This window comes from Sciurus carolinensis, chromosome 7 (assembly GCF_902686445.1).
Source record: "Sciurus carolinensis chromosome 7, mSciCar1.2, whole genome shotgun sequence".
NCBI classification, from domain to species: Eukaryota; Metazoa; Chordata; class Mammalia; order Rodentia; family Sciuridae; genus Sciurus; species Sciurus carolinensis.
In genome coordinates this window covers 52978532-52991246 of record NC_062219.1, presented here as the reverse complement: position 1 = coordinate 52991246, position 12715 = coordinate 52978532, and the positions used below count along the sequence as shown (strand labels likewise).

Genomic DNA, 12715 nt, shown 5'->3' with positions numbered 1-12715 from the left:
TAGCTTAGTGTCTTCTATAAGAATACATTTTTTAAAAAATTCGAATAGATGAATAGACCAATAGGTTAACAGATTAAGAAAATGCGGAATATACACACAATGGAGTTTTACTCAGTCATAAAGAATGAAATAATAGTATTTGTTGGTAAATGGACGGAAATGGGAGAACATCATGCTAACTGAACTATGCCAGACTCAAAAAATCAATAGTCAAATGGTTTCTCTCATACGTGGAAGTTAGAGCAAAATAAGGGAAAGAAGGTGGCAGTGGGAAGAGGTGTGATCAAATATTCTAAATATTTAGGGAAGATGAGTGATATAGAAGGTAGACAACAAGGAGGCAGAAAGGAAGGACAGGAATGTGAGGAAATAAGGAATGAATGTAGCAAAATCATGTACCAAAGGGAACTTAAACTTTACATATATGTCAAAAGTACCAATCAAAAATACATAAATAAGTGAGTGAAAGGAAAGTGTTCTCCTTCCTCCTGTAGAGGAAGGAGAACAGGGGGAGGGAGAAGGAGAGGAAAAGGGAAAATGGGGATTGAAATAAAATTCCTTTCATGTATGACTTAGTTAAGAGGAATCTAACTACTATGTAAAACTATAATGCTATAATAAAAAAATTTTATACTTAATTAAATTTATAGTCTTAAAAATAATTTACTTAGACCACAGGGGAAGCACATTCAGCTAAAAATTATATTTGATTAGAGTTCAAATAGGAAAAGATTATTACCAATAATAATAGTAACAACAACCGTTTATTGCACATTTATGCTCAGGTTCTAAGTTGAGCCCTTCACATAACAGTATCAGATTTATATTCAGTCTATCGCTCTGCATTTATAAAACTATTACAATTTTACTTCAATATTATTCAAGAGAAAAATAAGCTCAAAGTAGGGAACTGATAGTGAATTAAATCTAATTGCTTAGAGCAAGAATGTAATTTTTAGAAAAACTCCATTGATTTTCCTTAGTAGGGAAGGACACTAACACAGCAGAAAGCCAACTCCTCAATAAAAACTCACCAATTCTTTATAGAAGCAGTAAGTTGCAGTAACCACACACAGGTGCCTAATGTCACTACCTACAGCCAACTAGTCTATTACCCTAAAGTGGGGGAAGAAAAAAAATTTTTCAGTTACATCTATGAGTGGGTTACTACACCATCCCAGTTTCCTTCACCATAAAACACACACACACACACACACACACACACACACACACACACACAATTGGTGAGCAAAGTCAGTATCTCTTTTAAACTGTTCCTTCTCACTTTTGTCACCTTTGTACAAAACCCCATAAATCTATATGGCCTACCTCTTTTCCACTAATGGTAGCAATAAGTATTTACATCAACTTCTGAAAATATAAACACTTACCACTTAAGTCTTCTCATAGGAAACATAGATTGAAATATACTACAAAACACACACACACACACACACACACACACACACACGTCAAGAAACACATGACCCAACATATAGTAAATCAGACAAAGAAACCATAGGACTAGTGATTCCATTTGGCTCCTGGTTCTCTGTATCTTTTCAGCTGTTAGGAAATGAAAAATGCTACCACATTGTTCTTCCCTATGCATTTGTTTACCTTGTATCAGTTCCCAGAATCCTAAGAAAACAACAAACTCTAACCCCAAACTCTTCAGGATTTCATTTTTCATTATAAATCTTAAAATAGGCAAGGAAAAAACTCTTCGTGTACAAGAAATTCTCAAACTTAATAGTTGATTTGTAATCAGAAACCATGAAGTCCTAAAGGCAGCGGGGATGACAGTCCAAATGTTGGGGGGAGGGGTGGAAATACTCTCCAAACATGAACTTGTTCCAGCTAAGTATAAAGAAAAGAATAAAGAAAGACACCCCAACATAAAAATAAAATAAAAACATAATTCATTTCTAGTACCCCTGCTCTATAAATACCAACAGGAGATTTTCAGTTAAAAATGAGAACTCTGGATATTCCATGCATTCCCTGGCATTCTCTGGAAGGGCTGTTCTCCCTGTGGCCCTTTCTCCTCCCTCTCTCTCTGCTTCCCGATCCCACCATGACTTTAGCAGCTTTCCTACTCTGGGCCCTTAACTCACAATATGGTGCCTCACCTTAGACCCAGAGCAATGAAACCAGCCATCTACAGACTGGGACCTCTGAAACTGTGAGTCCAGTATGAACTTCTCCTCCTCAAAGCTTTTCTTCATCAGTTATTTTGGTCACCGAGACACTAAAGCTAACTAAAACATGGAGATATGCATAAAACAATCATTATATAACTGTTAGTGGGTTTAATGTATAAGATGTATGTGCATAGCCATGTGCAATAACATACATACTAAACTTGTGTCAAAATTCCTATCACATTGGGACTAATAGTTCAAGTTGTGATAAAATTCTATTTAATGTAGAAACTGCACACTTTATAAAGTTCTATTAGGCAAACTCTCAATAAAAATATGAAGGCTGTGAATGACTAATAGCTTAGTTTCTCCATAACACTCCAAATTTACATAAGACTAACACCTATGGGTTCCTCAGTACATAGAAGTATCTGTTCAAAAAAGGCATCTACAATTCAGTTTTCATTTCCCATTAATGAGTACCTTAAATTCTAGCTATTTGCCAAACTGACTCATGGAAGGAAAGGTTGAAAAATGCTTTTCTAAATTATAATACTGTAACACAGCAAAATAACATACCAATGATATTCATATTGGTTGATATGGTAAGAAGTTTAAGGAACTACAAATCACTTATCAAATATTTATTCTGGTAAGATATTAAAAAACCACTTTATAAGTAATGGAAACCACCAAACTGAAAGTTTCCAACAATAAATTTATATTCTAAAACCACCTTAGCATCATGGACAACTAATAGAATTTTTAAAATTCTGTTTATTCATTTCTTTATTTATTCAAGAAACACTTATGGGTCACTATGTGCCAGGCACTATGCTAAGCAGTAGGGATTAAAAAGACAATGTTCCTGGTTCCTCAAAATTTGCACAGTCCAAGGAGTAGCTATCACTTTAAAATTTAAAAAGTTATGACTTGGAGGGACCTTATTGTTACCTTACTTCACAGATAAGGAGACCAAGACTCACCACTAACTTAGCTAGCTAGACAAACAGACATCTGATTCTATAGACTTTCTGCCAGACTAAGAGTGAAGGAATGTTTCCATAAGAGTAAAGCAAAAATGTGGGCTATGGGAATATATGCAAGAGTTATTAGAAATAAAAATTGCTAATGAACACAAACAATGTAAACAATTGTTGAAGAACTATTAAATAACAATTAAATATTTAAGTATTTAACAATTTAGAGACAAAAGTTTCTAACATGTAATATCACAATAAGCCCTAATAGCAAACTCTGCTGAAGAACTAAAATAAGATTTTATAACAGTATGCCTTCTACACTATAAATATGGTTTGCCTGTTTTCTGATTTGTAAAAAAGGGGATATTAAAAGTGCTTATTTCACAGGAAATATTTCATAGAAATATCAAAAACTACAGGTAAATACTTTAATTAAATTATTAATTAAAATAATCATGTTCTAAGGTAATTTTAATTAAATCATTATTTTGTTCAGTATTTCTAAGATTATAAATCCTAAATATCATTAAGAGAATGTCCAAAGATGATTTTCAAATAATTTTAACTTTATGCAAATTTTCTTATCTTAATAGAAAATATCCTTAAACTAACAGCTGTGAAATAACTGTTGTATACATTATACTCATATTAAAACAAATCATTACCCAATATCAATAATAAAATAAGCAACTATATTTATATTCACTTACTGCAATCTCTCTACAAGCTGACATGGATATTCCTGTGCCTTCGATTTGCTTCAATGCATATTCCTTTTCATCTTTTCTGCACATGAACAAAAAAAATTTTTTTTACTTTTCCACATATTACTTTCAGATTCAAAATTGTAACTACAAAAACAACATGAATGCACATAGTTTCTCAGAGATATGTAAACATTATGCCATGCATTGTTATTATTTTTGATAATATTTCAACTACAGAAATATGAAATACCAAAAGAATTAATGTCACAATGAAAATACCAGACAGAGCCAAAACACAGAATTCAAAACTGAACAGAATAGGATACTAAACACAGCACTAGTTTTGAAGAATAAACAAACAAGATAATTCCACTCCTGTCTTAATTATCTGTATTCTATGAAAGCATTCTGTTATAAACATTCACTACAAAAATAACTGATAGACATAAACTCCCAGAGTCACTGAAAGTAATACCATAGTATAAGAACATTCACAGGACAGAGAAACTGTTCTCACCTAGATAAGAAGTATTCAAATGCTAAGACCCCAACCAAAAGCCCTTAAGACTTCAAAACTTAGCCATCAACATCTCATTCTCAGGAAACGCTAAGAGAAACTCAGTAGTTACAGTGGGTTTTGCAAACAACAGAGAAAGGACTAGAGATCTGGGAATTCCTAATAGTTACCAGGGAAACTAGCAATTCAATAATGATGATACAAGCTCATAGAACCAGCATCAGATGAGTGGCTGGTGTAACACAGTAAGTATCTTCAGGACATTGACACCAGAAATACACAAGGGTCCCAGCTGAATGTTGGAACTGCAGATCATATCACTGGTTGTTCTTATAACAGGGGCATAGTCCATGCCCTCCAAATTGTCTTTGGATTAGAGATTCAGCAAGGTATCATCAGGACATGATGGATGCATTAACATGCTGAAATAATGCCACATCTGTCCTACTTAACTATTCTTCCTCTTCACCATTCTGTGACTGCTGGCAGATAAAGCAGTTGAGATGCCTTAAAAACCTAGCATGCTTTTAAAACATCTTTTTTTCATGCCTTCTAAAGATTATTCACAATCATCTATGTTTTAGGCAAATGATTTCATTGTATAAGAAATAATAAAATTATGATTTCTTTCTCCTCTAAATCAACTTGAAAATTATTGACATGCCATTCAGCAAATAAGCAGCATTTTAACAGAAAATAAAACAGATATGTCAAAAGGACAGACTGTAGCCAGGTGTGGTGGCACATGCCTGTAATCCCAGTGACTCAGGAGGCTGAGGGTCCAAGAAATTCATCAAAACCCAATCTCCAAATAAAAATAAAATGGCTGGAGATGTACCTCAGTGGTTAAGAGGTCCTGGGTTCAATCCCCAGTACCAAAAAAAAAAAAAAAAAAAAAAAAAAAAAAAAAAAAAAAGATGGACTATGATGCAATTATTAAAATGATGGCTATGGTCATTAGAAACATGGAAATGTCTACCATACATCACTAAGAAAATGCACAATTTATGCTATGTAGAAATATATATACATCTATACATATGTGAAGGTAATACAAAAAATTTAAAACAATTGTGTTAAGATATAGGAAGTTAAGTCAACTCAAGTGCTAATGTAATATTGTCTTTTAAATTAGAATGGAGGAATCAAAATAATTGATATTCTAGAAATAATCACCTACTAGAATAATCTCTAATATTTTCAAAGTGAGAGCTTAGGCATGTTTTAAAGAGCAAAGTTAAAAATCAGGGAAAGCTTAAGTGATCATTTTTTTTCCCTTTTTCTCCATACTGATTCCTATTTCTTCACAACACTCATATGTCACTAAAAAAGCATTAACAGCATGTAATCAAATGTAATGAAAGCCAGTGTCCACTTCTACCACATAAATGTATGTATGGGTACATGTATGAAAGCACATGTGCCTGAGATGCTCTGACACAATGCTTACAATGTACATATTATACATTTAACAATTAAATTAACTACCAGGTAACTATTATTAAGTAAATTAAATAAGTTCTTGAGACAAAATTATAAAAGCTTTCTGACAAATTTTTCACAAGTGATCACATTTTTCAACAGAAACATTTCAATTCCCAGTTTCCCTAAATGAAGTGCTCCAGAAGCTCATGTAATTGCATAGTTTTATTTTTAATACTGTAAAGAATATTACACAATCTGGATAGGTTATCGTTGCTATGGAAACTATAAGATTTTTTTGCAGTAAGTCAAAAAGTGCAAAATTAACACATCACATTAATGGCTTTTGAATTTCACATCCAGACTGTCAAAGGAATCTGAAAGCTTGAGCAGAACAGACTGAAGCATAGGCCTCTTACTCTGAATTATAGGGACAGGAACAAGAAATAAACCCAGTAATTATTTCACTTAATAAGTTTAAATATAACTTCCATCTGTTAAATTAATACTCAAAAATCTGCAATTTTAAGTTCTGCAGCTTTTAAATGGAGAATGAAATAAAGTACATATATCATTACTATTTCTCTTTTGTACACTGCCAGATGGTAAATGGTGATGTGGCACCTCTGAAATTCACCGTATGAAATAGCAAGGTCCCAGAGGGTATATGGAACTCCCAGTAGAAACATCTCCTGAATGAATCACGTTTAATGCCAGTTTCGCTAATACTTTGGTATAAAGACTAAGGATGTGTCCCCTTTACCACAATGTCCAGACATATTTCAATGACTAAGGCACTTGGGGCAGGGAAGCTTTGCAGCTCTCATCCAGTGTCAGTGTCCTTTTCCAGGAGTTCCTTCATGTGGTAGCAGGTAATTCATACCCCACAGCTTGGATGTTTCAGGTACATGTAATATTAAGTATCATAAAAGTACAATGTTTTCTTTTAAATGACAATGTTGAAAAGCAGCAAACCCGTCCTGCCCTGCTTATGTCAGCCTGGTTTTCAGAGGGCAGCTTAGTTCTCCCACTATTTTATTTCTAAAACACAAGAAGAGACAAAATGAATCCAGTTTTAGGGAAATTGCTTTCTACATTTTAATGTTCATTAAATAGCATGACTACAGAAAAGGCATCCTAAAATAATAAATTAATAACTAAATTCACAGGATAAAAAATATATATAGACACATGTATATACATATATATTTGTAATAAAAAGAGATATATACTATATAGAATTTTTAAAATTTAAGGCATATGTCCTATTTCTCCATAATGTGAATCAATACCATGCAAACTTCACCCTGTTATCACAATGAAAAACAACAAAACAGAAAAATAAAGCAAAGACTGTGATTCTATTGGTTTTCCATCTGAGACAGTATGTTCTGGAAAATTCTTGATGCAAACAATTCTAAAGACAACAGAAAAATAAGAAGCACATATTTATATCTGCACAAAGTAGAAATTATTACCTTAAGTGAAAACAATCCGAGAGAGAGAGAAAGAGAGGAGGAGAGAGAGAAGAGAGAGAGAGAGAAGGAAAAAAAATTTGTCTGCAAACTAAAGGATTAAAATTATTTTTTGTTTCTAATGGAAAGAGAAGAGCCTCATTATTTTATACCAATTAACAAACTACTGAGTTCATTTTGTGTGTCCCCAATACTGTGCCAAACTCTAGGGATGAACAAAATTGGAGAGTGATGACCCTAGATATGAGGGAGCTCATAATCCAACTGGAAAGAAATTCTGAGTAAATAAGAAATATAAACAAGTATTAATGATATGCTAATATGCTGTCTACCCACAAGAGAGGTGCAAACAGGAACAGAGATAACAAATAATTCCTTTTGAGCTTTAAGAAAGGTAACTCCATAAGTCATGCCTTTAAGGGAGGGGTTCCTCAGGCAAAAAAGGGATGAGGGTCAGAAGATTCCAGGCAGATACCCATGATATAAGAAAAATAGCAACATATTCAGGAAACAGTTGGTATTCAGTAAGACTGGAGGTCCGAAAAGTAAAGAAAGGAAAGGAATCATGAGAGCTCTGGGAAAAAAAAAAAAAAAGTTTGCACTTCTGTAAACAGTGTGGAGTCAAAGGTTTTTAAAACTGAGAAGATATATTCACAAATTCTTATTCAGAAAAAATAACTCGTAATAATTACAGAGAAAAACTGGTAGCAGAGTTAAATATTTGATAGGTTGAATCACATGTCCAGATAAAAAAAGATGAAAGGTTAATTTAGAATAGTGGCAGAGGAGACGAAATAATGGATTAAAAAGACATTTCTGGAGCTGGGCATGGTAGTGCATTCCTATAATCCCAGTATACAATCCCAGCAACTCAGGAGGCTGACACAGGAGGATCACAAATTCCTCAGCAATACCCTGTCTCAAAATAAAAAAATAAAAAGGGTTAGGAATATAGCTCAGTGGTAAAGCATCCCTGGGTCACACACCCCCTACCAAAAAGGACATTTCTGAGTCTTCTGTATGTGAAGACAAGAATGGCTTTGAAGATGGGTGAAGTTTCCATTTTGTCTAAAGGTTGATATAACACCATTAACCACAGAAATGGTAACATTTTTATGCAACCATCTTTTAAATTTTTATTTATTTTGGGTAGGGGGGATTGAACCCAGGGACACTTTTACCACTGAATTACATCAACAATCCTTTTTACTTTTTATTTGGGGGCAGGGTCTCACTAAATTGACCAGGCTGACCTCAAATTTGCAATCCTCTTGCCTCAGTCTCACAAGACACTGAGATTACAGGTGTGTGCTACTATATACAACCATATATTGACTGGAGAGCTAAAATTCATTTTAAAGAAAAACAAATCACTGAATTGAATTCATATATCAACGTATCTCATCAGTGGTTCAATAACACTTCAATCTTATTAGGATATGATGGTATTTCCCCAAACTTCTTACTTTTCAGTCAAAAACAATTTGAATCATCAATGTAATTCTAAAATACCAAATTTAACACTGCATTGGTAACCACATTACAAATTATCAATGATTTTTCATTTTTATTCTAAAAATGTCAAATTCTTAATTCTCATAAATAAATGCGATTACAATAAACTTATTTGCACTAATACTTAAGACTTTGGGCATCCCAAGCATTAAACTTGAAACAAATAAGGGATTTATTTTTAACAGTATATAAATCATTAGAAAATATTTAGTATAAACCAAATTTTTATATAAAATATCTAACTTTGAGAATTCATGAATCTCAAATCAGACCTACTTGCTATAGACAGTGATACAACAAGAGAAGTCAGACATTTATTTCAGACACATTTTACTCAGCACACACCGTGTGCCAAGCACTGGTGCTGGGCTCTGAGATCAGGAGAAAGGAGGAGGCTGATTCCCTTATGAATCTTTACACAGCGACACACACAATAAAGGGGTACTCTGATAGGTGCTATATATATATACAGAGTATATCAGATTAAAAAATGGAAAGAAGGGCTTAGTTATGGTGGAGGGTGTAGAAAGAAAGGGCTATCGGATAAATAATTTTCAAAGAAAATATCCAAGTGGAACTTAAGAGATGAGCAGAATTTCTTAAACAAAGAAGAGGGGACAGGACAGATATGTACTGACAAAGTCTTAAGATTAAAACCTATGCTATACTCAAAAAACAGGCAGAAGACAAGTATAGCTAGAACACAAGGATGGAGAAAAGAGCAAAGAAAATAAGCATAGTTTTGTGTGGAATGCTGATAAATTGGCATAGATTGTTCCCATATAACAGGAAGCCACAAGAGAAACATATAATTAAACAGATACTCTTGATAAGCAGATAGTACGCAGGATGGATCAGAGGGAACCACTGTAAAGGTTTAGGGAGGTTGATGAGAACCAAAAATGAGGATCAAAAATTAAAGGCTATATAGTAGGAGTGGAAGGAATGAATTCAAGGCACATTCCAGAAATGGAATAATCTACTGTGGTCAAATAAATTTAGTCACATTGTAGACATTTGAAAAATATCTGACAAATCAATTTTAATGTACATGTGTACTTATATGTTTCTATGGCAGAGAGCCAGCTAAACACCTTAAGATGACTAAGTTTTCCAGGGTATTATCTCAGTGAAATTAAGGTCACTTACCCCCAAAAAATTATGTTGTTGCGGGGAGAGGAGCCGGTAGACAGGGAAGCGGAGGGATATACTAAGCCAGTTTGCAGATAGTTTCTCAAAATTCTAGCCAGGGCAATCAGGCAATAGAAGAAAATTAAATGGAAACAAATTTGAAAAGAAGTCAAACTATCATGTTTGCTGATGACAGAACCCTATAAATGAATGACGCCAAAACTCTCACCAGAAGACTTCTAGAAGTGATAAATGAATTTAGCAAAGTAGCAGGATATAAGATCAATACTCATAAATCAATAGTTGTCTATAGTTCAACAGTGATTCAGATAAGAAAGAAATCAGGAAAACCACCCCTTTTTACAATAGCCTAAAAAATAAATAAATACCTGGGAATTAATCTAACCAAGGAGGTGAAAGATCTCTATTATGAAAACCATAGAACACTGAAGAAAGAAATTGAAGAGGACCTTAGAGGATGGCAATACCTTCCAAGTTCTTGGTTAAGCAGAATTAATGCTTAACCCTACAAAATGGCCCTACTACCTAACGCAATAAACACATTCAATGCAGTCCCCATCAAAATACCTATAACATTCTTCACAGAACTAGGGAAAAAAATAAAGAAAAAAAAAAAAAAAGTCCTAAAATTCATTTGAAAGAAAAGACCCAAAATAACCAAAGCAATTCTGAACAAGAAAAGTGATGCAGGAGGGATCATAATACCCAAACTCAAATTATACTACAGAGCTATAGTAACAAAAACTGCATGGTACTGGCATCAAAAGAGACATGAAAACCGATGGAATTAAATAAAACAGACAAACCCAAATTTATGCAGCCATCTGATACTTGACAAAGGTGCCAAAAAATACAACCTATTTAACAAATGGTGCTGGGAAAACTGGATATGCATTTATAGAAGAATGAATTTTGATTCCTATCTTTAATGCTGCACAAAAAGTCAAATAAAAATGGATCAAAGACTTAGAAATTAGACAAGAAAACACAGGGTCAACACTTCATCATATAGGTGCAGGCACCAACTTCCTCAAAAAGACCCCTAAACCAAGAAATAAAACCAAGAATAAGTAGGATGCCATCAAATTAAAAACCTTCTACACAGCAAAGGAAATGATTAAAAGAGTGAAGAAAGAGCCTATGAAATGGGAGAAAATCTTTGCCAGCTATTCCTCAGACATATCCAGAATATATAAAGAACTCAAAAACCTAAATGCCAAAAAAAAAAAAAAAAAAAAACCAACAACAACAACAAACAGCACAATCAGTAAGTGGGCAAAGGAACTAAACACAAATTTCGCAAAAGAAGAAACACAGGTGGCCAACAAGTATATGAAAGAAATACAATCGATCAACAAATACATGAATAAATGCAAATAAAACTAAGATTTCATCTCACTCCAGTCAGAATGGCAATTATCAAGAATACAAACAACAATAAATGTTGGCGAGGATGTGGGGCAAAGTTACACTCATACATTGCTGGTGGGAATGCAAACTGGTACGACCATTTTGGAAAGCAGTATGGAGATTCCTCAGAAAACGTGGAATAAAAACCATTGGACCCAGCTATCCCACTCCTAGGTTTATACCCAAAGGACTTAAAATCAGCATACTACAGTGACGTAGTCACATCAACGTTTATAGCTGCTCAACTCACTATTGCTAAACTATGGAACCAACCTAGGTGCCCTTCAACAGATGAATAGACAAAGAAAATGTGGTACATATACACAATGGAATATTACTCAGCCTTAAAGAAGAATGAAATTATGGCATTTGCAGGTAAATCAATGGAACTGGAGAATATCATGTTAAGCAAAATAAACCAATCCCAAAAAACCAAAGCCAAATGTTTTCTCTGATATGCTGATGCTAATTCACAATAAGAGGGAGGGGGGCGGCTAGGGAATAACAGAGGTACTTTAGATTAGGTAGAGGGGAGTGAAGGGGGGGTAAGAAGGATAGTAGAATGAATCAAACATTATTACCCTATAAACACATAAAACTATATGACTGGTGGAATTCTACATCATGTACAACCAAAAGAATGAAAAATTATACTCCATCTATATAAGATGTGTCAAAGTGCATTCTATCATCATGTGCAACTAATTAAAACAAAAAATAATTTTAAAAAGTATACGAAGATTTCCTCTCACTCTAGTCAGAATGGCAATTTTCAAGAACACAAATAATAACAAATGCTGACAAAGATGTGGGGTAAATGTACACTCTCACATTTTTGGTGGGGCTACAAATTAGTACAACCACTCTGGAAAGCAGTGTGGAGAGTCCTAAAAAAACTAGGAATGGAAACATATGACCCAGCTATCCCATTCCTTGGTGTTTGTCCAAAAGATCTAACCTATGACAGTGACACAGTACTTCAATGTTTATAGCAACACAACTCACAATCCCCAAATTATGGAATCAACCCAGATGCCTGTCAATAGATGAATGAATTAAGAATATGTGATGTATATACACAGTGGAGTTTTACTCAGTCATAAAGAAGAATGAAATAATGGCATTTGCCTGTAAATGGATGTAAATGGAGAAAATCATGCTAAGTGAAATAAGCCAGACTTAGAAAATCAAAGGTTGAATGTTTTCTCTCATATGTGAAAGTTAGAACAAAATAAAGGAAAGAAGGTAGTCAGGGAGGATATTGGAGACCATAAAGATACAGGGAAGTTCAGTGGAGTAGAAGATGGAGAACAAGGAGGAGGAAGGAAGATAAAGGGGAAGATAAATGAAATGAATTTAATAAAACCATGTTATATTCATATACAAAATA

At 33.8% G+C, this 12715-nt stretch overlaps 1 protein-coding gene across 7 annotated transcripts in view; it reads right to left on the bottom strand.

The window, feature by feature from the left end:
- Positions 1–12715, bottom strand: part of Cdk19 (cyclin dependent kinase 19) — a 159325-nt gene that overhangs the window by 112021 nt on the left and 34589 nt on the right. For 6 of the 7 annotated variants that reach the window (XM_047558141.1, XM_047558146.1, XM_047558145.1 and 3 more), the window contains one exon: positions 3838–3913. The exons of the other annotated variant lie outside the window; for it this stretch is intronic. In XM_047558141.1, the coding sequence (XP_047414097.1) occupies positions 3838–3913 (76 nt within the window). The remainder of the gene's footprint in view (positions 1–3837; positions 3914–12715) is intronic. 7 annotated transcript variants of the gene reach the window in all.